The 25,782-nt window shown below is 42.3% G+C and overlaps 2 protein-coding genes across 3 annotated transcripts in view; one reads left to right on the forward strand and one right to left on the reverse strand.

The window, feature by feature from the left end:
* The window catches only part of Stx3 (syntaxin 3), a 38,425-nt gene extending 25,804 nt beyond the window's left edge, over positions 1-12,621 (forward strand). Inside the window, exons 4-12 of one of the 2 annotated variants that reach the window (XM_035441972.1) lie at positions 650-695; positions 1,138-1,212; positions 2,449-2,516; positions 4,034-4,142; positions 4,958-5,031; positions 5,190-5,324; positions 7,389-7,499; positions 8,905-9,018; positions 11,675-12,621. In XM_035441972.1, coding sequence (XP_035297863.1) covers positions 650-695; positions 1,138-1,212; positions 2,449-2,516; positions 4,034-4,142; positions 4,958-5,031; positions 5,190-5,324; positions 7,389-7,499; positions 8,905-8,988 — 702 coding nt within the window. In that variant the 3' untranslated portion in view covers positions 8,989-9,018; positions 11,675-12,621. The remainder of the gene's footprint in view (positions 1-649; positions 696-1,137; positions 1,213-2,448; positions 2,517-4,033; positions 4,143-4,957; positions 5,032-5,189; positions 5,325-7,388; positions 7,500-8,904; positions 9,019-11,674) is intronic. The other variant, XM_027406642.2, reaches the window with a different exon arrangement.
* Positions 12,622-16,314: 3,693 nt separating this feature from the next.
* On the reverse strand, positions 16,315-20,552 carry Mrpl16 (mitochondrial ribosomal protein L16). Its single transcript, XM_027406648.2, has 4 exons — positions 20,393-20,552; positions 20,092-20,157; positions 18,092-18,240; positions 16,315-16,973 (listed from the first exon to the last, which is right to left on the reverse strand). The coding sequence occupies exons 1-4, from the start codon at positions 20,445-20,447 to the stop codon at positions 16,488-16,490; spliced, it is 756 nt and encodes a 251-aa protein (XP_027262449.1). The 5' UTR covers positions 20,448-20,552; the 3' UTR covers positions 16,315-16,487.
* Between the last annotated feature and the right edge of the window lie 5,230 nt (positions 20,553-25,782).

Consider the following 25,782-nt stretch of genomic DNA (forward strand, 5'->3'; position numbering starts at 1 on the left):
CTGCTGATACTAGCCTTATGCTGACCTCTAGTTGTTCCTCAAACATTCCTTGTTCCGTCATGTTCTTTATATATAAATGTTCTTTATTTATATATATCATTGGGATTTCTGCTCTTAGTTTCCTTGGCTACCTAGCTAACCTATAGTCTTTCTTTTAAACTAACTAACCAACCTACTAACTAGCTAACTAACTAACTAACTAACTAACTTTTATTATTTGCTACCCTGTAGTTTTTGTTGAGACTCAGTTCTACTATCTCTGCCTTTAGGGGCTCTTCCAGATCCCTGAGGCTGTGCTAAGGTTCTCCTTAAACATCCCATGCATACTTTGCTCAGAACTTAAACCATACCTGGTATTACATATCAAGACTTCTGATGTACTTCCTATTCATCTCCTGCCAGGCTCAGCTCCTTGAAGGCTGAATCTATATCTGATCCCTTAGTTTCTCACTCAGTTCTAAGTGTGAGTGGAACTGAGTGATGGGTCTGGAATGAAAGGTCCTAGCTCTTGTTAATTTTGCTTCATAAACCCACCATGAGTACGGTGCTCCATGCATTAGCTGGGATAGTTCTAGGCATGTAGTAAGTTCGTCATAAATATTTGCCTCATTTAAGTTAATGGGCTTTGGTTGAAATTTCTTTTCCCCAGAGCGTCCATAGACTCCTCTCCTATGTCCTGAGATTGAGCACACATGGTAAACAAGTTAATTCCTTTAAAGGCATGACTGGGATTGGGGAGGCTTATTAAATAAAGCAGATCCTAGGCTCTGACCCTGGGGTATTTGGTTCTTCAGGTCTGGGGTGGGGTGCTTGGAAAATGCCTTTTATTTAGTTAATTAATAATTTATTTTGGATATGAAGGATTTAAACCAGGGCTTGGTGCATGCTAAGCATGTGATCTACCACTGTGCCATCCCCTCAGTTTGAAATGCTTTAGAAAACAAACAAACAAACAAACAAACAACCAATTTCTCTGTGATACAGTCACATCTATAGTAGATTCTGGATAGCGAACTGAAATGAGCACTGCGGTGGCAGCAGGTGTTTGAGAAAGCTTCTGCTTCATCTGTTGATTGTTGTAACTCACGGGCAGTTCACCCTCTCTTCTAACTGAGTCTGCCTCTTATGTTTACCCAGAAACCAAAGATGACCTTGAACAGCTCACGACTGAGATCAAGAAGAGGGCCAACAACGTCCGGAACAAGCTGAAGAGTAAGAAGGGAACACAGGAATAAGCCAGTCTCTACCACAACTAGATGCAGCTTCTCAGGGCTCACTTCTCAACTGCCAGTCATCTCACTGGGGGTGACATCACATGTCCCATTTTTACTGGAGGCTTGGGCAATGTCCCTGGACTGACCTATTGTATCCTTAGACACCCATCAGCCCTTGAATTCTCACTGCAATTGAAAATGTCCAGAACTGATGTTAGGAAGTGGAAGTTAAAATGTACTTTCCAAGGTGCAGTGGTATCCCGTGCCGTTAACCCCAGCACTTGGGAGGCAGAGGCAGGCAGATCTTTGTGAGTTTAAGACCTGCCTGGTCTATAGAGCTAGTTTCAGGACAGCCAGGGCCACATACAGAAACCCTGTTTTGAAAAGCAAACAAACAAACAAACCCACCCAGCCAAAACAAAAACAGAAAAATATGCTTCCCACTGCTGTTGTGACTTTTTAGCGTAGTCCTTCTGTTTGCTGGCTCCCCAGCACCCGTGTACATTGGAGAGGTAACTGCAGAGGCATAGGTACAGGGTTTGCCATTTAGCCAGCAGACATTCCTTACTGTGTACCTTCTCATCCCTCCCTCCTTCCCTGGTTTTGGAGCATAGCTCAGTGAAGCCACTGTCATACACCCTCCTTTTGGAGATCGCAAATGCTTGCTTAGTTCCACAGCCGCAATCCATGTTCCCATTTAAAGTGCTTGTTGAGTATGTGTTATTGGTAAGAGAGGAAATCAGTATGACTTCCCTCTCCAATAAATTACAACAGTTACTTTAATGGGTATAGAGAGGAAGACAGCTTCTGAAAATAGTGATAATGTGATTGTCCTGTGATAAGCTGTTCATTTGATTTTTACGTGGTATTTTAAGGAGGTTCAGGTTGAGCATCCTTAATCCAAAATTTCCTAATTCAATGTACTCCAAAATCTTAAACTTTTTGAGCATTCATGACACTGTAGGTAGAAAATTTCACACCTAACCCCACAAGTGCACTAGAAATATAGTACAAAATTATCTCTAAGCTCTAAGGTATATATGAAACACAAATGAGTCCTTTGTGCCATCCCCAATGTTATATATATGCAAATATTCCAAGTGTTCATAAAATCTCAAACACTCCTGGTTCTAAGCATTTCACATAAAGGGTGCTCAGCTTGTATTGCTGAGTGGATAGGATACTTTGTGGAAGGAAGGACAGACATGTTGTTAGAATAACTCTCTCACTCCAGGCATGGAGAAGCATATTGAAGAAGATGATGTCCGGTCATCAGCAGACCTTCGGATCCGAAAGTCCCAGGTAACTTTGTTTCTGGTTTAACAATCATTTTTTAACTATTCTTTTAATTATCTTTCACTGTTGTGCATTGAAAAAAATATGATTCTATTGTATTGGAAATGAGGAACTGGGAAAAGGGTGCCATCCAGGTTGAAGCAGTGGTCAGGGCCCATTGTTTCCTTTTGACCTTCTCTCACATTCAAAAGGAGGCACTTAAAGTACTTCCCTAGGCTCTTCAGAACTCAGCTTTAGCACCCCCTTGTTTTATAGGCAAAGGAACTGATGTCTTTCTTCGAAAGATTGTTAGTAGTTGTCCAGTTTGGAGTCAGGCACTTTGGAGTAATCAAAAACATGATCTTTGTCCTATGAGAACTAACACAAAGCATAACCCCAATACTTGGGAGGTAGAGGCAAGAGGACTGCCAAGACTTCAAGGCTACCCTGCCTGAGCTATAGTGTGAGAACATTAAAAAAAACAAGGAAAAACAGGAGGGAGGAACCTGATATGATGTTTAAGTGGTATAGTAAATAAATACTATATAGCAGGAGAACAATGTAAGACGACATAATTGAATATATGGTCGTCTCATCACTGGATGATTTCTTGGAGAACTGGGGGTAGCTAGAGAAACTGGCCCTTGGGTAAGCAAGAGTGCTGGTATAGAGAGGCTCGGGAGGCAGAGCCTCCCTTTTTCGAGCGGAAATAAGAAATAGGATCAGGGATGAGTATGACTGTGCATGTGCATGTTGGCAGTAGCAGAGGAGTGGTTGCGCTGGTGGGAGTGGCAGTGAAGGTGGTGGCAGCGGCACAGGGATGGGGATGAGTATAGGATGGATATAATGGGAATAACGTCTCTTGAGAAAGGAGTTTGTTGCTGGGTAGCAGATGCTAACTTTCCAGCAGATGATGTAGTATCACACTCCAAAGGTCTTTAGGTACTAGTTGAGGGAATTTGGATCTGATGCAGTAGCCGACAGTCATTTGTTTCAGGTTACACAGCATGTTAGGGGGATATGATAGTCTTTTGGATGTGAGCGGGGAAGAGGCAAGAGGCTTTTTTGCAGTGATTTAGTTTGAACTTACATGGAAGCAGTGCATTTGGTTAAAAAAAAAGATATCAGTAGGGCTGGATGCTGTGAGGTGGGCAAGGGATTAAACTTATTATGAAGGTCTGTTGAGAGCAAATGTCTGTTTGTAAGCAAGGAAAAGTTGAGGTCGTCGGTTGGGGTAAGGACTATTTGTGGGAAGGGTGCCTGACGGCTTTAGCCAAGGCTATGGTGGAAAATTGCTACTGGGCTCTCAACTTCTCAGTGATTCTCTCTTATGATTAAAACTATGATGTGAATTCAGTAAAGGAGGAAATGGGTAGTGGAAGTGGCAATGGACTCTTCCCATAGCACCAAACCAGGAAAGCAAACTTGGGTTTTGTATTGTCTTTTGGTTTCAAACCCAGGCTGCTACAGACTAGACTGTGTTGGGGGCGGGACAGAGTTTACACCATCTCCCGGGGTCTACTCATGTAACATTGTTTCTGTAGCATTCCGTCCTCTCCCGGAAGTTTGTGGAAGTGATGACAAAGTACAACGAAGCTCAGGTGGACTTCCGTGAACGCAGCAAAGGGCGCATCCAACGGCAGCTTGAAATTAGTATGTGTTTGAAGTTGGGCCAATGTCTGTCCCTACCTTTTCCTGCTATGTGGTTGTCCAACCCAAGTCCTGGGAGAAGCAACAGTGACCCTGCTGCTTGTGTCTTCTACATTCTGATTGGGGCTCAAACACAGGAAAGACGCTATGGGATTGATATATCTGTAATATGGTATCCTAGGTTGGAAAGTGTTACATTTGTTGAGCCAAGGAATTTTATTCTTTTGGGATCCAGTCTTCATACCTGCAGGGGTCACCCACTAAGTTCTTAGGTCGCTCTCCTAAGAACCCATTGCATCGTTTGCTGTTAAATGGAAAGTCCATTTACGAAACAAAGTTGTAGTGCTAGTTGCTGTGAAGATTTAAACAATTGACATAGTTCCATTGTTTAGGAATTTAGTGATATGGAATGGTAGGCCTTCCAGGGAAAATGGCTTCAAGTGGGAGAAGCTGTGTGAACAAAGATGTCAAGAAAAGGCAGATGTGCTTGACTAGGAGTGGAAGGCTGGAAGGAGGGTGTGTTTGAAGCTGCAGTGTAAGGTTGAGGCAGGGCTGCCACAAATTGTGCACTGTCATGAGAGTCTCGGGGTCTGTGGTATGGTGGTTGGGGCTAAAAATCAGTTTGAGCTGAGAAGTAATGGAGTCTGTGCTTAGGGTGGGGATTGATTGCTGGTAATATTAAAGATGGATTGAATTGGGAGAGAAATGAGAAGAGTCAGAGGGTTGTTGGAGTCAATGTTTGTTTGGGAGGAAATTTTAAATGGAGTTGTGCTTTGATCTTATATTTTATGTTTTTTTTTTTTTCTTTTGTTACAAAGCTGGCAAGAAGACAACAGACGAGGAGCTGGAAGAGATGTTGGAGAGTGGTAACCCTGCCATCTTCACTTCTGGAGTGAGTGATCGAGGCACCATGGACAGGGAGGGTCATGGGGGAGCTTCATTGCAGTTGCAGCTGTGCAGGGGAGGGAGCTTATGTGGGGTGTGAGGGCTCTGCAGGGGCAGTCTGTTACAAGCGTGGCTGATGGCCTGTCTGTATGGGGCCTGTTGTAGATCATCGACTCGCAGATTTCCAAGCAAGCCCTCAGTGAGATTGAGGGCCGGCACAAGGATATCGTGAGGCTGGAGAGCAGCATCAAGGAGCTCCATGACATGTTTATGGACATCGCCATGCTGGTGGAGAATCAGGTAGCCGGCTGGGAAAAAGCACACATTTCCCTGAAAACCATAAATGACATTTTGGAGATCTGATGGGGGAGGGAATAGGGAATTTTTACCATGGAGCAACAAAATTCTAGTGTCTCAGGAAGAGGTGTGCATTCTTACTTATCAAGGGTTGGCATTTGAGCCAGCTCAGTCTTGTTATTTCTACCTGTTACTTCAGTTTCACTGTGATTCTAGTTAGTAATGAAGCTTCCTATGTCATGACAAGAACCTAGTTCACCCAGCATCTTTTTATCCCCTCCTACTCCCCCTCCAAAAAAAAGTAAAGACATGGGGGTTCTTTGGCTGGGGAATGTGTAGTTCAGTTGATAGGGTGCGTGGCTAGCATTCATGAGGCCTTGGGTCCAAGCCATCTTCTGGTCCAGATCTCCGTAAACCAGGCATAGTGGCATATACCTATAATCTCAGCACTTGGGAGATGGAGGCAGGAGGATTAGGAGCTAAAGGTTATCTTCTAATACAGAGCAAGTCTTAGGTACAGCTGGGCTACATGAGACCCACTCTTCCTTAAAAGAAAAAAAGGGTAAGTCTTGCTGGCAAAGCCTTGGCAGTCAGCTTAACTGATATGAATTATTTTATTGAAAATTTTTTCCCTCCAATTCACCATAGAACTTAAAAGCAAGTTAATTCTTCCAGTTTCGTTTTGTTTGTTTTTATTTTTCCCTTTGTTTCTGAGCTTTTTGGCATTTCTTTCCCCTTTGAAACTTCTGTGTTTTTTGTTTTGTTTGTTTTTTTTTTTTTTTTCGAGACAGGGTTTCTCAGTATTGCTTTGGGGCCTGTCCTGGAGCTCAGCATTTTTTTTTTGCTAAGAATCAATAGTAGCATGAATGAAGAATCAGCAAAAGAATATTTATAGAGACACTTTTGACAGTTCATCCCAAGGAATGCCTGCTTGGGTGGAATTCAATAGTGCTTGCATATGGTCTTCATTTCTGTTAGGTGGTTTGTCCCTGGTTCTTGGGATAGAGTTAGATATCATGCACGGTCACAGTGCTGTGCAACTTTCATCAGGAACTTCCAGCTGCTCAGCCATCTGGACAGAATTGGAAACTCTTGCTTAATACATAGACCACTGAACCTAGTTGAAGCCTAAGCACTGATTGGCTAGTTTTTTCTTTTATTAGTTCTCTGCCCTTTGGTTTTGTGCTTTCCCCCCATTCCTCTTTCTGGCCTTTGAGACCCTTTCTCAATCCCCCCATTCCCACTTTTCTTTTTTCCCACCATATTGCCTTGCCGAGGATCTGGTTTGAGTTTCAAGTGATGGTAAGTGCCTTGCTATGCTTATTGAGAACCTTATGGTGATAGGATGGGGTTGAGAAAGGTCTGGGTGGGTGAGGGGCGTGCTCTACTTTAGATTCTCAGGAAGTAACTGGAGTGACCAAACTTCCTTGGTAGGAAGTAAAAGCTGGGAAGTAATTGGGACTCTTATTAAAAGACTAGTGTCTGGAGGGGAAGATGAGCATGGGTAAACCCAACACCTACTTCGTAAGGAGTGTGGGAATTTCCCTTGAACATAAGTACTTTCTACTGTTGCCAACCTGATGCTTACTGAATACCTTTTATGTGCCAGGCGCTATCTTACAGTAGTGAATGAACTCATCTTAGGCTGAATGAACTTGATTTGGGTCTGAATGGCCAAGAAGGGGACAGAATTCTGGTGATATTATAAAAATATGAGCTTTTCTTATTTTGGTTCATCTCTATATGTTAAGTGATAGGAAACTTAAAAAAATGTGACAGAGGGAATGTCTGTGTATATTTACACAGTTACTAAACATCTCGAAAAACTGCTTCAGATGTTCAACACAGTACTGATCTCAAGGAAGTAATGCAGGATTTATAGAATGAGTGACCACTGTTAAATCTGGGGAATTATAGGTCATCACATGGGAAATGGGAACATTTGCTCAACATAAGGCTGTTCTCTAAGGTTTCTGTGTGTCTTGGCATGAAGGCTATTGAGTCCCTTCACATTAGCTGGGGCTGTTGTGCATGGGTTAACAGGTGTGACTTGTGTCTCCTTTCCAGGGTGAGATGTTAGATAACATAGAGTTGAATGTCATGCACACCGTCGACCATGTGGAGAAGGCACGGGATGAAACTAAAAAAGCCATGAAGTATCAGGGTCAGGCTCGGAAGGTGAGGTTTTCCTTCTGTCTTGAGACAAGCGAGTCCATTTTGTTTGCTACTGTGCTTTTTCTCCCTCCTCCTGTCTGTTTCTGTTGCCACCACATCTTGCATCTGGGGAAAGGGAGCCATGATTGACCGTATTGAGAACAACATGGACCAGTCAGTGGGCTTTGTGGAACGGGCTGTGGCAGATACCAAAAAGGCTGTCAAGTATCAGAGTGAAGCCCGGAGGGTGAGCGCCTCAGTCTCTGCTTGTTGTACCTTCTCTTTCTGTCTTTTGTCACCTTTATACCTCTGTCCTTAGGCCCATGTCCCCCTCTCTGTCCTAGCTTCTTCCAGACCCTTACCTTAGTCTTTCCTAGAGACTTCCTTCCCAGGGTACCTTGCATGGATCTGGCTGTCACATGCTTTTGCCCCAAGAATCAGTACTTGAGCTCCCTGTAGGCTGGAGACATGGCCGAGGTCTTACCACTAATTTCCTGAATGTAGCCTATGACCCCTTAACACAATACACAGCTCCTTGGATCTTCGGTAACATCTTCCCCCTAGCCCTCCATTGTTTCTTTTTCTATAACTTGAACCTGGCACAGATGCTAATTGTTATGTAAAAGTTACCAGTTATTCATGGAAGTGCCTCCTTTCTCTACTTCTAGATGAAGCAATTTGAGGGCAGAGGATATGCAGCTGGCTTCGGAACACTCAGCAGTGTAGGAGGGGGGCCTGGCATTCAGAACCTACTCATCTCTTTCCACCCTGTCTATCTGCCTGCCCTCCTGGCGCTATGCTCAAGACTCCGAAGTTTCTGTTCTTATTGACTGTGGACATCCAGTTGTGGCAACTTCTGCCCTTTACTCTTCTTTGTTTCTCTTGGGTGCTGGTATTTTTATTCTTTAGTTCTTTCTCTTCCAACTGCTCCTATTGCTTGTGCAACTATTCAGGCAAGCTATTTTTCATCTGAATCTATGGAAAATCGTACTTTGGATACCTATTCAGTATATGTGGTCTGAGGTATACACTGGACTTTAAGAGGACAGATGACACAAGTTGGTGATTAGGACTATGCCAGATATCTTAATGCTCCCTGTTGAAAAGGCAAACTTAACTGTTTTATGGATTGGTCAAGTGCTGCTTGGAGACCTCCTGATACCGATTGCTATGAGTGCACATATGCAAGCCTATGAACTGAGAGCTGTAGGCACTCCACATTTCTACTAGCTGGCTAGGCAAAAAGGAATTTAAGAAATGTAAAGTATACACGAGAACATTTTTATAGAGAGGTGTGCATTTTTTATTGAGATTGAAAAGATTTTATTTTCTTGGTTAGAGAGATGAAAAACGCTGAATTTTTGAAGAGTTGCTATTTTATTAACTTTTTAATAATGACTTTATTTTTGTTTTTTATTCCTTTCTCCAGAAATTGATAATTATCATTGTGGTAGTAGTTGTGTTGCTGGGCATTTTAGCGTTGATTATTGGACTGTCCGTTGGGCTGAAGTAAGAGTGGCCTAAGGGGCTGCTGCACTGAAAAGTAAGTAGATGAATGGTTCTGGGGGACTCTGGATTGGGTCCCCCTGAGGAAATGAGTCTGGGATTTCAGAACTCTTCTCTTTTCTAACAACTGTCACAATGAGCTTTAAAACTCTTGGTAGCCTTGATTCTTTTTCATTTCCTTAAAATTCTATTCTTGGGTTCTGGCTGCAGGATATCCGTCATGTCTTTGTAGCCTGAAGACTCTGTTCCTACTTTGTCTTGTTGCTTGGCACACTCGACACCTCATTTTTACTGTCTGTGCCCAGGAAGCATGGATGGATGGTGGGTATAATCTGGGAGCTGTCATCTAAATTCTTAGTTGCTTTCATGGACATTGGGCTTCGCTTTCCTTGTCTGTTTTCAACATAACTGAAGCTTTATGCTGTGGCTGAATGGTTGGCTCTTGAATGGTACTTGTACCATTTTTAAGTGTTGACTCATGGCAGAGTCTGCTAAACACCTTGCACATGTAACAGAATCCTCACAACATTCTTATGAGGCGGCTAGTATTATTTTAGAAGTAGAAACACTTAAGTCTTAGAGAAACATCAAACTCACATAGCTAACAGTGGACCTAGAAGAGTGCTTTTCTACAACTTAGTTTCTCTTTATAAAATAAGGTAGTGTTTATCATTGTCTATAAAGGCCAGAGAACTCTAGGCTAGCAACTGAAATTTATTAAGATATAGCTGGCCAGTAACTAGGCTTGACATTGACAAACATGATAGATGACCTAGTAGACCTTGGGACTTAAGATCTTTCGTTTTTTTCTAATAAAACAGAATATATGTCATTTTAAACGCTTATAAGATATAGACAAGTGAAGTTATATTATTTGTACAAACATGTGGCAGGCTCACCCACTCTCAGTTTTGTGTAGTTCATACTGTATTAATTATATAGTGCTTTTACCCAGTTAGAAAATCATAAAGATCATTCTTCATCACTAAAATCTTGTTGTAAATATATTCTCAACATAAGAACATTTAGCATTTCCTCAGTACTGGAGTTTATATTATTTTCTATCATTAAATGTGATGCACTTTGTATGTTTTTCTCTTTACTATAAATTCAGAAATTAGATTACTGAGGTAACAAGCATGAACCTCCTTGAGAGCTGGTACAGACTTGGGTGTTGACACCAAGCTGATCCTTCATTTTACTTTTGTCCCACCCCAGTGTTTCACTGCATTTCTCCCCTTTCCATGTGACCGGGGCACCTGCAGGTCAGATTATTAAATCTTAAGTGCTCAACTTTACATTGAGAGTTATTAGTGATGAGGCAATCAAGCTCTTATAGATTCTTTTGATCCCTTCTCTTTATCCTGGCATCTTTCTAGTTCCTGATGACGTCTGTTTATAAAGTTTTAGTGTTGTGCTCAGGCTTGACTATCTCAGTGCAGAACATAGTAAAATAAAACAAAGATGTAATAGTTGCTTTCTTTCCATATCCTCAGATGAAAGATGCCTTGCAAATTCTTGATGCCTCTTAGCCCTTATTCCTAATCCCAAGAATTGAGAATGTAGAAGACTCATTTTTGAGGAGGTTAACAGTTACTTTTAGTTGACTAACCAGACTGCACAGCATTGAGTTGCTATGAAGTTTCATGGTTTACTGCATGTTGTCAGTATTCCCTACTGAAGGCAAGGTTGCTTGGCACCTAGGTGGAGGCTTAGCAGTCTTCCATACCAACCCACGACCAAGGGCAGCCTGTGTTTACATTTTGCAGTTGCAGCTACAGTGCTGAGATGCCATCAGTGCCCCTAACTTACAGAAAGCCCTTGGAGAGACATGCCCACTCTTACATCACTTGTAAGATGACACAGCCATAGTATAATACCTGAGATTTTCCATAGTCTTTTGATTGTGCCTGTCTGCTTCCTATGAAGGGAGGGCTCCTAGAGAGGATCTGGATATAGGATGCTTCTGAAGCTTGAATTCAAGAGGAGAGCTGCCGTGTGTCAGGCAGGGAACAGGTGTTTTCAACTAGTGTTTGCACATCCCATGTCCTTCCACAGGTGATAGTTTATATAGCACGAAGGCTTGTAAGTGGTCTAGATATTTTTTGGTCCTACTATTAATATACAAAGTAATGGGGTTCATTATGTTATGTCTAATTTTAGTTATCCTACCTGCCTCCTGCTGGATTCCCCAACCCCATTAACTCTCTGTTCACCTTTAATGTCACATCTATTCCATCATCAGTCCCCCCTTCCACTACGACCATCATGGTCCCCCTTACCGTGAGCAGTAGTTCTCAACCTGTAGGTTGTGACCCCAAAAGACCATCAGAAAACAGATATTTACATATCATTCATAACAGTAGTAAAATTACAGTTATGAAGTAGCAACAAAAATAATTTTGCGGTTGGGGGTCATCACAACATGAGGAACTGTATTAAAGGGTTGCAGCACTAGGAAGGTTTAGAAACACTGATGTAGAGGTTTTATTCTTTTACAATGCATATCTTTTATTTCACATGTCCAGCCTTGGGTTTGTTCCTGGGCTGTTTCAATTTAGTGCTGACTTCTGCATGCTTTTTTTTGGTAGGCATTTCTGATCTTTGGTCTCCAAATTGGGGGTTTGTGGCTAATTCCTCGTTCTTTAGCATTGGCCTGTATACTGATCAGCCCCTCTCCCTACCTCTCTTAGAACCTGATTTCACTCCAGCTTGGCCTGACTACTCTTGTCTCCAGATGGGAACGGAGTTCTAATGGCCTTCCTGAGAACGAGGGGCACCTGTTCCTTTATTTCCTTGTAACCACCCTTGGACCTGGCTCAGCAATCTACCCCTGGAGGAAATCTAACGTACCCGGTGCAGCCCTGAGTTCTCTTCAAAATCACCTCCCATCCTAGCAGCTGAAGTACCTTCCCTCCTGGACTGTGTGAAGCAACCCAACTTTTCCTTCCTTCTAGTGTGTCAATTATGCCTTGTGCCTTGGAAAGTCCCTGTGAGACCAGCCTGAGGCACTGTATTTCTACCTCATGGAATATTCTCCTGGAATATACTTTGTAGGGGAGTAACTAGCAAAATAGAGGGGTTCTTCTGAGTTTGTCAGTAGTGTGGCTTGGATCAGAGCCCCTAGTTGGCAGGATGCCCGTCGTTAGTTTGTTGTCCTATATCCTGAAAACACGAGGGATTAGCATATATCATTTTGGCCTTACAAGTTGACTTATTTGAAATCCACCTTTAATTAAGCTCCAAGTTCAGCTTGTGGGACACTTAGATTTTTACTCTGTATTTGCTCTTGTTTACTCAGAGGGCTCTGGGTGACAGTCGTCTGAAGCTACCATTGGCAAAGACTGAAGATAAGGAATATGCTTCCGTGTCTGAGTCTTGGAAACTGGCTAGTCACTGTTAGAGAACTGCTTTGTGAAGCCATTACTTTGAGGCCAAGCAGAGCCAGGGATTCACAACAGGGCCAGGGACACGGTGCTACAGTCTCGGGCTCTGGAAGTGTCAGTCACTTGTGTGTTCCAGGTGTACTTTTATAACTGTATGAGAGATATGTACATAATTGTCTGCCTCTCAGGAAGTAGGAAAAACAGAAGATACTCTTGAGCTCAAAAAAAAAAAAAAAGTGACAAGGTAAACTACAGAGCTTGGCTAAAATCAGGTAAAGGATATGTTTACCTCAAGTGAATCATTGTAGAAATGTGATTTTCCTCTTGCCACCACGAAGCTTGTTTTCTGGATGGCTGCTGAGATGAGAATCAAATGAGACCTTTGGAGTAAGGGCTGAGTTGATTCCCACTGAATTTTTTTGCATGGTATATAGTGTAATATTTATTGATTCCCATCTGCTGCCTACAAGAGGGTTGTCCAGAGAACATCCCATAGCTATCTGATGTTATCTGTACTGGTGAAAGACTTGGGAGGATCGTCTCCCATAATTCTTATCATGGAGGCAACAGCCTGGATTTCTTTATTTAGTGATTGCTACCTAGTAGTAAGCCTTAGATCTTTGGTGGTCCCTGCCAGTATCCCCAGTTTTGGGTATTTAAGCTTCAACTTCAATGTTTTATGGTGCAGGGTGAACACTCCAATCCAGGTACTACCCAAGAGCTTCCTTTGTAAAGGCTCTTTCTTCAGTCACCTAGCACTCAAGACAGAGCCACAGGGATGCCCTTCTCCCTATGGCTGTGACGTCTGACAGGACACAGCTCCAGCTAGGAGGGGACACAACCCTCAGTGCAGGCCCTCTCTCTCCTCTGACAGTGAGTTCAGGGGATGAAAGTTCGAAACGAGTGCCACATATGAAGGGCCATTGTTGTTCATATTTTTTTTAAATGTAAACTTGATTATTTTATTGCTAATTTAAAAATAAATGAGTTTATATTGATTGCAAAACAGGTCTGGGTCCTTCTCCCTGCAGAACACTTTGATGATCTGGTGCCACCATGTGGTGACTTTTGGTGCCCCAGAAGAAACTGTTACTTAACTTGCTCTAGTAGGAAGTAGGCGATCTGTTGGGAATATATCCAGAACACAGGGCAATACACAGATCCCTGTGGATCTGATTTTAAGTCTAACCTGGAAGCATTTCTGTGAACAAGCCAGATCCATCCATTTTCCTTCTGGAGTTTCCTGTCGCTTCCTTCCCTCTCCCATGTCTAGCTGTACCGTCTCCTTTTCGTCAGAATGTGTATCTGCACGCTGATGCCGTTTCTCATGTAATTCTCTCTCCTTACAACGAGCAGAAGAAGATCATGCTCATGATCTGCTGTGTTATCCTTGCCATCATCTTGGCCTCTACCATTGGGGGCATATTTGCCTGAAAAAGGTGAGCTGTCTGGGGAGGGGCAGGCCTGCTGTCACTTACTTGACAACTTGCTTTCATTGCATGTCACCAGATTGCCTAAGAAGGGGCGGAGGTTAGGCTCAGGATTAGGTGAATGTTAGAGAAAACCAAGGGAAGGGATGTTCTGGAGAGAAGTAGGTGAAGAATAACTGGGAGTAGGTAGTCAGCGAGGGAGATGGATGGGGAGACAAGGTAAAAGTCTGTCCCATGATTGAGTCTGGTAGTATAGTGCTTCTGAACTGCAAGGGATGTTCATTCCTCTATAAAGTCTGAGCCCTTGTATCTGGAAATGGTAAAAGGAGTAAGAATTAAGTTTTTCATTGACCTTACTCTAAAATCCCTCAATTCCAAGGTTAGGACAAGCCAGTACTGTTTTGAGAATAGTTTCTCACCCTTGCAAAGGAGAGGTGGTATCCTGGCCATGAATACCATGCTGTGTAATATATGGTTTTTCTTTCCGCTTTCTGTTACTTCCTTCTGCTCTCACAGATGGGATCTCAACAGGCATCTCCAATCTTCCACCTCTCTGGTGCCATCACTTCTCCCCTTCAGAGTCCTCAACAGCTATGCCTCTTTTCATTAGGAAACTTACAACACAGGGCACCAACCAACTGCTTATTAAATGTTACACAAAGGGGGAACAAATTAATGAAAATGCACAAGTGAAGGGGGTATGGATGAAGGAACAGGAAGCACAGCAATATGTAGCTGGTTTAGATGGTCCTTACAGGCCAGGCCTGCATGGTAGAGAAGCATAATGGGTCCCTGTTAGGGTACAACACAGAGAGCCTGAATACTGGATGGTGGTAAAGAGGTGAGTATTATACAGTGCCCAACTCACAGGGTCTTAATTGAACTCTGTGAGTCTGTGTCTTAGATCATAGTACTCAATTTCTTCTACTCTTAAGGCGCTTCTAGGCCTCAACCTTAACCAACAGATGTCTGCTTCCTTCTTGAGGGTCCAAGAATATTCTAAAGCATAGATTGTTTAAGGGTCGGCACCATGCCTATCTTAAACACTACCATGTCCCTACTGCTTAGCATAGTGCTAGGCACTTTCACATATTTGCTTACTTGTAGTCAAGCTTTGATTTCATTCATGGATGAGCCCTTATGCTGGGTTTTTTAATTCTTATAGATATCATCGAAAACATGGGTAATTATTATCAGAGGCTTATGAAAAAATACCCCAACCCCCATTACTATATCATACACTTTAAAGTGAGTTTTTGTTTTTTTTTTTGTAGGGGGTTGGTAAGTAGAATTTGGGTTTCTATTGGTGGTATAGATTTCTGTTAATAGACTCTCATTTGTGAGGCAGAGATGGGGGTCAGTTTTAGGATGAAGGTTCATTAACTAAATTCATTCCTCCAACAAAAACGAAGAAGTTTATATTATGATTCAGCTCCCAATAGTCAAATCAAACCAGCACACTATGTCATCTGGAACAAGGATGGTGTAAGGGGAAAGAATGTGATCAGGTTATTACTTCAGATTACACCAGATCTGTTAGCAGAGACTGCTGATCAGTGACAGGTACAAGAAACCGGTTCAAGCACATCCCCAATCCAAGGTTTCCATTTAAAAAATAATTTATTTAGAGATTATTACATTGAAGGCACTCATTAAGATACATTTAAAATCTGGGGCTAAAAATATCCTTTTGAAAATGAGTGAAATACTTGTGTTCTTTGTTGGAGATCTTACTTTTTAAGAAACTGGATGGAAAAACAATGTTTTGTCAGTGCGATGTTTTCTATCCACCTTCAAAAGAAGTGGTTTAGTACTACTATCAACTCATGTTTCCTTTAGTTTGAATAGGGGATACTGGCTAGCTCAGCAAAAGACTAATCTTGTACGGACAAATGGAGCTCGAACCATGAAGTTTGCATCACTCGGGACCCTCATTTATCCAGCAGTAATTTGTGCGCTCCACATACCTTAGATGCTGAAGGGACACAGAGAGCCAAAATGCCCTTCCTTAGATAGTTTCAGACCTAGGAAGCACAAAAGGTTTCAACTTTTGTTATCAGTTCTTTTGCTAAATGGTACATTCCTTGTCATATTTCATGTTTCCCCTTCTGAAACTGACAAGAAGATGGGCAGCTGGGTGTTAATAAATATGTGTTGAACCTACTAATCTAGGTACTGTCATTTTTATCCTTATTCGAAAAAAATGCATTTGTAGTCAGCAAAATGTCATAAACAAGGCAGTGTGCACATTTAAGATTCCAGCTGTGAGATGCAAAAACAAGTTTCAGCCCTGGAGATATGTATGGTACAAGGCAGGAACTAAGAGTTCTACCAGCCCCCCCTCCTCCTTTTTTTGTGACACGATCTTGCTTGTAGCCATGGCTGGCCTTGAACTTAATTGAGATCTGCCTGCCTTTGACTCCTGAGTGCTGGGATTAATGACATGCTCCACCACAGCTGGCTATGCCAAATCATTCTTAATCTTTTGAGCAACTGAAACTGACCAATGAGAAGTTGTACCTTGAGGTTACACTCAGAGTTTAATTAGGAACAATCAGATGACATAACTTTTCAGAAGTCATTTACTCATGTGCTTAGCTATGGTCCAAGAACCACCAAAGATCCTAAAGACAGTGAAGATGCAGACTCAGTCTCAAGGGTCTGTGTGCACGTGGGTTCCTGTGCTTTGACTACACACGCTTAGGCAGGAAGAATTTGCCCCAATACTGCCCTTTCTGTGTCAAGTCATATGGGCTCAGGAATTTCCGTATGCCAAGCATGTTGGCCGTGGCTATGCGCTCAAAGGTCCAGGGATTTTGGTTGTTATTTTCTCTTTCTTTTTGATTTTGGCGCATCTTTTCTAGAGTCTCACGGCTTACAGCCTTTGCTGGAAAGGGCAGTTTGTGGGCAACTAGGTCCAGGAAACCCTGTACCTCTTTAAATTCACAGCGTCCACCTAACTCTACTATGAGAGTGCCAGTCTTCACAGGTGTCACGTAGTGATCAATGGCACCTTTACCGCCCCCCATGCGCTGCCCGACACCTTTTCGAGTGACGGGCTTGAAAGGGGCCGGTACTCGCCACTTGGCAAACATGTTCTTGGGATCCATAGAGCGGTTGATTGTCAGGCGCATCATTTCAAAATGACCCCAGTGGAGGTAACCACCTCCCAGTGCCTAAAAATGAATAGGAAAATTAGAATACAAGGGGATTTAGAAATCTGTTATGGAGACTATTATGCCTCCTCTTTGACAGTAACTGGCTTTAATGATACACATGAAAATAAACCTAAGTTCTAACTAGTAATATGGAGGAAACACCTTGGGGCCAGTAATAAAGGACAGCAAGGGCAGAGTCACTCTCAGGGAGAGGGAGGTCTTTTTGCAGATATGACACTTAAGCTGAGGATAGAATCCTAATAACTAGTCAAGAGAGAAGAGCAAAGTCCCAGACAGAGAAACATTGATGTAATGCCCTGACACAGCAAAGGGCTTGGTGAGTTTGTGTGGAAGCCAGTGTTTGCAGGGGTGCAGGAGGGATGCAGAGTGGACACAAGGTTCTGAGAGATCAGCAGCAGTGCCATGCAGGCCATCACAGCTACCACTCTGGTTGCCTCATATCCACTTGAGTGGCAACTGACATTAATTTTTACAGAAACCACTCGGCAAGTAGTGAAGCAGCTGTTCTAATCCTTAACCAGGAATATTTCACTTTTACCAAAAGTTTAAAAAGATCTCGTTGTAACTGGGCAAACAAGGCAGCAAACAAAGCAGGGAACTGTGAAAGTTCCCTGCTTTCACAGTAGCCTTCCTCACCCCCTCTATAGTTTCAAGTCATCTGAAATAGTAAGTGGAGATCCTGGCATAAACATTTATAATTTTAAACTAAACACTTTTCGGAATAGCAAGATAAAAACTAATATCTTGTTCTACACAATTTCACCCAGATATGAATCACCTATCTGTTCAGTGTATAATTGTTGTACAGGCTACCTGCCTGTGGGGTTCTTAGAAGCCACTAGGTTATCGGATCCACTGTGACAGTATCACAGGGCTTCTATACAGAATTCCATGCTATCCACACTCTCAAGCATCCAGTAGAGGACTGCTGTTTTCAGTCCTACACTGAAGAAAGGCATATAACTCATGTTTACTTGGCTACCCAGTAGCCTCCATCTACATCTATTTAAGAGTAACTGGACTATAGCATCTAGGTGTGGCAGTTCTAATAAACCTGGAGGAAGAGACTTCAACTCAAAGAGTAGGAAATTTTGTTAATTTCTTTTATCACTCACCAAAACTGCAAAATTGCCTTCTGTGAATTCAGTGGCTTCAGTTGAAGGTCCTCGTATGTCCTTCAAATTTTTAGGTTCTCTTCTTACTTTTGGTACAAGTGGGACCCTTTCAACAAACTTAAGCTTGGACCTTTCAGGGATGGAGATATCTAGCAGGACAAAAACAACCAGGAATAAGCAAAGCTACACATGATCTACATTCTCCCTGTGAAGATTCACACCATCAAGTGGGAGTCTTAGGTCACTGAATAATATTAATTCCAAAGGTTGTTATTCTCCTGTGGATGTTTCCAGTGACACCGGAATCTTTCAGCTATAACAGTGCTTTCTGCAGATGTTTCTAAACAAAATTCACTTGCTAACTCCTTGCTCTATGTTCAGCACCTATAATGGGTACTGTTCCAAATTACTGTTTCATTCCACCTTTAAAGCAGCTTAGGTATTTTGAGACAGTCTTCATGGGCTGTCAGGTGGTGATCACTGTGTAACCTCAATCCTGTAAGAATCGCTGGATTGAGTGTGTGCTATCACCACACCTGGCTACCTGTATACTATTTAGGGCTTCTTCTTTTTTTTTTCTTAAAGTTTGAATTTTACATACACTAAATGGACAAGGGAGAGGGGTATTACAAAGTGAAGTATTAGAAGAAAACAAGGGGCCTACGAGATGTTTCAACTGGTAGGACGCACCTGCTCTCAAGCTTGCCCACCCAAGTTTTGTGTCTTTAGGGCCCACATGGTGAAAGGAGAGAACTGACTCCCAGATGTTGTCTTCTGACCTCTACAAATATACCATGGCATGAGTACATCCACACACATACATGCATACAAAATAAATAAAAAGTAATAAAAATATACAAAAATTGAGAATAAGAACACATAATTTTCACCTAGATCAAGAAACATAATTGGGCAAGTGGTGTTCTAATCTCCATTTTAAAAAGGAATGTAGGGCATAGACATTTTACAATTAATTCAATTAAAAACATCGAAGCAGGCTCTTTTTTAAAAAAGTCACTGCCCGTCTGAATGCTAACGGGGTACAGAATACTATATTGTACAAAAAATATGGTCTTCAACTGTGCTGTATTTTTCTTGAGAAACAACCTAAGAATTCTCTGATCAGTATTTTAACACCTTAACCCCATTTATTTGGAAACCTTGGAAAAATAATTGTGATTAATAAAAAAATTAAATATGAAAAAAATATGGCTCCATGCTAGAAATAAAGAAATCAAGAAACCTCAAAGATTCATCACATTATCAGTGGAATTATAAAATTGAAATTCCAAGTTATAAAAACCACCATTAACTTCTATGGGCAGTTACTGAGAAACTTGGTAGTTAATATGCACTTACAAGAGCACATAGTCCTTTGTTTCTTAAAAACTTTGGGTGCTTTGCCTGCATGTATTGATGGATTCCTTGGAACCGGAAGTATAGACGGTTGTGAACCATCATGTGGGTTCTGATAATAGAACCCGAATCCTCTGCAAGAGCAACAAGTGCTACTAACTGCTGTACCATTGCTCCAGCCCTCACAGTTCTTTAACAGTTATGTGGAGAAGACCCTCAGATGCCCCGGCTGTTTGCAGTTTTGGAGATCTCAATATATTAAAGTTAGATTTATGGGGCTGCAGCTGACCTGGTTACTATTGCCAAGTGTTATACATATATTCTGTTTGGAGAGAAGATCAAGTCTAGTTAATGACCAGTTAGCTCTGACAGTAGATCATGGGGGTCACAAAACAGTGTAGGATGCCGGGCAACTAACCCAATAGGTATTTGCTCCGCCTAGGTGAGGAATTTTTACGTTCTTGGCCTCTAGTTCTTAGAACACTGCTTGTCAGCGCAGTACGCCTTCATTACCTGTATTTGTTGAATCACTCAATGAAGACGGGAAGCAGCAAGAGCACCTAAGTTTTTTTTTTGTTTGTTTTTGTTTTTTTACCATCAGCTGGGGTTCATCAGAGAAAAAAGTGGAGATGACAGGCGCTCACCTTCAAAACTTGGCACTGGGAGGAGGGTCTTCAGACCAGCACTGGTGGGAAGGGCTGCCCAAGAATCTAAAAAGACAAACCAAATCACGGTTGGCACACTCTGGGTCATTCCTGACAGAGGTGTCTAGACGTGCGGGGCGCAGGTTCCACTAAACGGGCTCCCAAGGGAGCAGGCGGGGTCTCGAAGCACCGACTCCCGCACATGACCGGGACCCAGGGCGGCAGGAAAGCGCAGGTCTTAAGAACAAGCATCCACTTGGGAGTGTGCGGAGGACGAACAGGGGAATGTCTTTCTTCTGACCTGAAACGTGCACCCGCAGGAGCGGCGCGGGAGTGCGCGTCAGCAGCCTCCACATGGCCACGCGCGAGCGGCGGGGGTGAGGATTCTCTCGGCGACAACAGTGGCTTCCTCCCTTCGTGAAGCCCAGATTTCAGCCGGCCGGAAGTCACCCAGGACAGGAAGTGACGTTGAGCCGCTCCATTCCCTTAGAGAGTCCCTACGGAAGCGGAGGAAAGTCGAGCTCAATTCTTGGTTCCGGAGCAGGTGTCTGCAGGTTAAAGGTGTGGCGCGCCAAGCCACGCCCAGGCGTTCCGTGTTTCTGTGAGGGTTTCCGGTTTTTCCCGCATAGTGACCGCCCAGGATTTTCCCCTTGGTGTGGGAAAGTGTGAAACCTTGAGGTTTGATAGGAAAGTTGTTCCCTTAACTTTCGCTGCCTTATGTCCCTTCTCTAGAGGATATTAGGAAGATGCCATTATTTGTCATTGGCTTATTAACTGGGCGCTTTCGGAGTTTTGTCCTGATAAATCCATGAGAAGAGCTGTAGCTGGAGTTTTCAAGGTAAAAACCCAGGCTTGGACAGTCCCAACAGGCTGGGTTCGATCACCTGTCCCCAATATGCCAATTAAAGAGAAAGTAATGGCGAAAACCTAGCATTCATTTAAGGTGGCTTCCTTTGAAACAACAGATGAAGGGGTCCAGTGACCATCCAAGACCGTTCTCAAGGCCCTGGCATGAGCTTTATTTATGTTTTTTTTTTTCTCCTCTTTTGAGACCGAATCTCTCCATGTAGAGAGACCTCACACTATGTACACTAGACTGCCCCCCCCCCAGTGTTGGGATTAAAGGCATGGTGATGCCTTCAGCTTTAAATTTAAATAGAGGACAAATTGAGGCACAGGGTAGGGAGTCGGCTAAAGGGTATGCATAATTAAGCGCCTTAAGTGGTTAAGGTGTCTGGTTGATCATTGCCTCAGTTCTGGTTTGGCACGGCAGTCATCTCAAGCTGGCATAGTTTTAACAGAATCAATCTGTTTCCATAGGAGATAAATTCCATTTCAAGTTGCAGCCTTTGTCTTCTCAGAAGAGGGGCAGCGGTCTGTCTTCAAGTTTTTCCCTTCAAGAAGTTCAAGAGGAGTTGGAGGGGTGGCTGAGTAGGTAAGAGCACTGGCTGCTGTTCTATAGGACGTGGGTTCAATTCCCAGCAGCCACATTGTGGCTCATTACAGTCTACAACACTAGTTCAAGGGATCGTACATCCTCTTCTGTCCTCCTTGGAGCAATCAGGCATGCATGTGATGCAGGCACGTACACACACACACACACACACACACACACACACACACACACACACACACACACACACACGGTGCAATAAAAATAATTAAAAGAAGGGAACCTAAGAGGGAAAGTGAAAGACAGTGACGTATCTCTGGGTCTTTACCCAGAATAAAGACACAAAGTGAAGGTAGAGATTTCAGCCTTTCCCCCTGCTTTTATTAACTTGTGAGCCCTAGTGATGAGCTGATGTCTTTTAGTAATATTTGTGTCAAAGTCATTGTAATTATTTTGCAAGGGATTTTTCTCAGCATTACAATGGAAAATTTGAGCACACTCTGTTACTTCAGAAACCTTAGTGAATGGGACATACCATAAATTAATAACAAAGGGAAAAGAAATAATACATAATCATCTTTTTGGAAATGTTAGGCACATTATTTTTTATGAGGCTGGAGCTTTGTAATCAGAACAAGAGTATTTGTATCCAAGTTTTTAGGAGACAATGACATTAGTAATTGAGATATGTCTCTTGTACTTACGTCATGTTAAATCTGTCTGCCCTTAAGAATTAATTTCACAAACAGTAAATATAATCTATAAAGCTTTTAGATATACTGGGAAAATTGCTTACAAATCTACACACCCATAAAATGCATCATTTCCTTCTCCACGGCTGGTGGGAGTGCCAACTTGTACAGCCACTTCGGAAATCAGTATGGCGACTCCTCAAGAAAATGGGAATCAGTCTACTACAACATCCAGCAATTCCACTCCTAGGCATATACCCAAAAGAAGCACATTCATACAACAAAGACATCTGTTCAACGATGTTCATAGCAGCACTATTTGTAATAGCCAGAAACTGGAAGCAGCCTAGATGCCCTCAACTGAAGAATGGATAGAGAAATTGTGGTACATTTACACAATGGAGTACTACTCAGCAGAAAAAAAAAACAATGGAATCTTGAAATTTGCAGGAAAATGGATGGAACTAGAAGAAACCATTCTGAGTGAGGTAACCCAATCACAAAAAGACAAACATGGTATGTACTCACTCATATGTGGATTTTAGACATAGAGTAAGGGATTACCAGCATACAATCCACACTGCCAGAGAAACTAGTAAACAAGGAGGACCCTAAAAGAGACAAACTTTGTCCCCTGGAGAAGGGGAAAGGGTAACTATCCCCTGAGCAAATTGAGAACATGGGAATATGGGGGAGGGAGCTATGAGAATGAGAAGGGAAGAAAAGGAAGAATGGAGAGGTCATGATGGAGAAGAAAGGTTGAGTCAGGTGTAGATTAGAAGAAAGGATATGTGATAGGTAGGGTTTTATTTGGGGAGAGTGGTAGAGGAGGAAGGGAGGGAGAAGGGAACTGGGATTGTCATGTAATTCAATCTTATTTATAATTCAAATAAAAAAACTTACTAAAAAATGCATCTGTTTCCAAAGTGTTGATGGACTTTACAAAGCTACCCTAAGGACATAACTTTAACTTGTTTACTTTTGTAAAGGTCATATCCCTACTCCTGCTCTGCAAAAGGCCACATTTTGAATGACCGGGAGGAGTCATGACTCCAACATTTAAAAAAAAATGTAATTCATCCGGCAACAGGTGCTACCCATTCCAGGCAAACAAAAATCTTACTTGATTGGGAAGAATCTAAAACAAGGAAATAGTGACTCCCTTCTTCCTGTCTATTTCCTCTGCATTCTCTCTACTTAAAATGGTACTGATCTGAGGGGCAGTTTTCCCCCTTAAATTTAATTCAGCATTGTATTACACAGTATCGAGCATTTAGGTTTTGAAATTACGTTCTCTGTAACTAGGAGGGACAATTTTACTAAAGATATTTGCATGTATGTGCAGGTGCCCACATAGGCCAGAAGAGGGAGCTGCAATTCCAGGGGCTTGTAAACTGCCCATAGGTGTGACAACATAACTAAGGTACTCCTAAAGATCAGCAATTGCTCTTAACTGTTGAGCAGTCTCTTTAGGTACTAGCAGTTGCCATTTTTAATTGTGAGCGTAACAAGGAAACACAATAGCAACAACAAACAACAAAATATCAGCCCCACACTGTCTGGATAAAAGCAGTGAGCAAAAGCTGGGTATCCCCCAGTTTAATGAGTTATAAGCACAGAGTGGTGATAGGCTAGTTCTCATTTTTTCACTGATGAGTGATATCAGTCTTTCCCTCATGCTTTTGATTTCAACATTTGTGTTTTGCTTGCATGTGTACTAGCTTGTTTGTCATACAATGTTTTCATTTTACTTTATCAATTCAAAACTGCTTGTTCAATCTCTCATAGGCAGATCCTTGATTTTAATGTGTGTGTGTGTGTGTGTGTGTGTGTGTGTGTGTGTGTGTGTAAACTAGAAAGGGGATCAATGAGGGGACAAGTCTTGAGTATTGGGGAGGGGGAAAAGAGAAGGGAAAAAGGAAGTAACAGAATGCACATGATATGAAAACAGAAGGAGGACATGAGGGACAAGGACGTTTACCAGCAGGTGATGGGTAGGGGGATAGGCATGAGGCAGGGGAGAGAATCAACAAAACTGAAGTCTGAACACCCCGTAATGAAACCCATTTTATGTGTATTAATTGAAAATAAATATGGTTACTTGAAAACTTGTTATGTATTGGGTTTCCTAACTACTGCGTGCTTGTATAGATTGCAGTCATGTTTTTCATTCTGCAGACAATCTGTTCTATCTATCTGGTCATCTATCTTAAGAGGGTGGCGTACTTGGCCATGCTCTTGTACTTCACGTAGGTCACTCGCAATCTAATCAAAGGCACATACAACTACAATTGTATACACTTCTTACTTGGGGAAAACATCTTCCTTTCTGTCTTTCTGGCAGCATTTCAAAAGTATATGTAACTGTCTGTTCCTCCAAAGTTTAGGGTTTACCACTTGTGGCCATTAGAGGGCACCAATGTGTTTTTGTAGCCACACACCCAAACCAAGAGCATTCTTGAGCTCTATGAGTTATATAACTCACCTGAGCATGTGCATGAGTTTGTGGTCTGATGTGACAGTTGCATTTGAATTCGTCCTCTGTGTGTGTGTGTGTGTATGTGATTTACCTATTTGTTTTATTCCAGGTTGTGTAGGTATCTTATTATAAACAACCAACGTACATATCTTAAAAGGTTCTCTTTCTTTTCTTTCTCTGCATAGATCCCAGTCTGGCTCAAATTCTGGATTCCGTGAACCCTCCTATGTACTGGGAGTATATTCCAGTACCACCATGCCTACTAGAATGACAGTTCTTTAACATTTTTTTAAACTAAGGCTAGATCAGGCTCCTCATTTTACTAAGGAAGAAACTGGTGTTTGTAGTTGGTTGGATGCTTGCACAGGTCAGTCAGTGTCCTTATTACAAGCATGTACAGAATGGTGGCTCAGAGCCTTTTGCTTCTCTATCCAGATTTCTTCTCACACAGCATTCTTAGGCTATTATTTTATTTTTGTGTATTATGGTGGTGTGTGTGTGTGTGTGTGTGTGTGTGTGTGTGTGTGTGTGTCTGTCCATGTGTACACACATAGAGGCCAGAGACCAACATCCAGGTATTTCCAAGAGTGTGTCCGCTCTATCTTAATCTTTGAGACGGGGTCTCTAACTGGAACTGGATCCTGTTGTTTTGGTTAGACTGATGGGCTTCGGGTACTTGCTTATGTCTACCTCCCTAGTCCTGGGGTTATGGGTGTTCACATGATCCCATGCCTGACTAGTTTAGGTGGGTGTTGGGGATTCAGACTCAATTCTTCATAGTTGTACAGCACACTCTTTACTCACTAATCCACCTCTTGGTTCCCAGGAACAATTTTAGTTTTTAAATTTTATGTGTATGGGTGTTTTGTGTGTCTGTATGTATGTGTATGTATATCTGTGTGCCCTGTGTATGCAGTGTCCATGGAGGCCAGAAGAAGGTGTTGGATTGTCTGGAGCTGGAGTTACAGAGAGTTGTGGGCACTGGGAATTGAAGAGCAGCCAAAACTTAACTGCCAAGCCATCTCTCCAGCCCCCTCCCCACACCATGAACATTTTAAAACATGAATTCACCTAGAAAAAATATTAGAAATAGAAGTTGTGACATCATTTACTGAGCTACAATCCAT

Source organism: Cricetulus griseus, chromosome 3 (assembly GCF_003668045.3).
Source record: "Cricetulus griseus strain 17A/GY chromosome 3, alternate assembly CriGri-PICRH-1.0, whole genome shotgun sequence".
NCBI classification, from domain to species: Eukaryota; Metazoa; Chordata; class Mammalia; order Rodentia; family Cricetidae; genus Cricetulus; species Cricetulus griseus.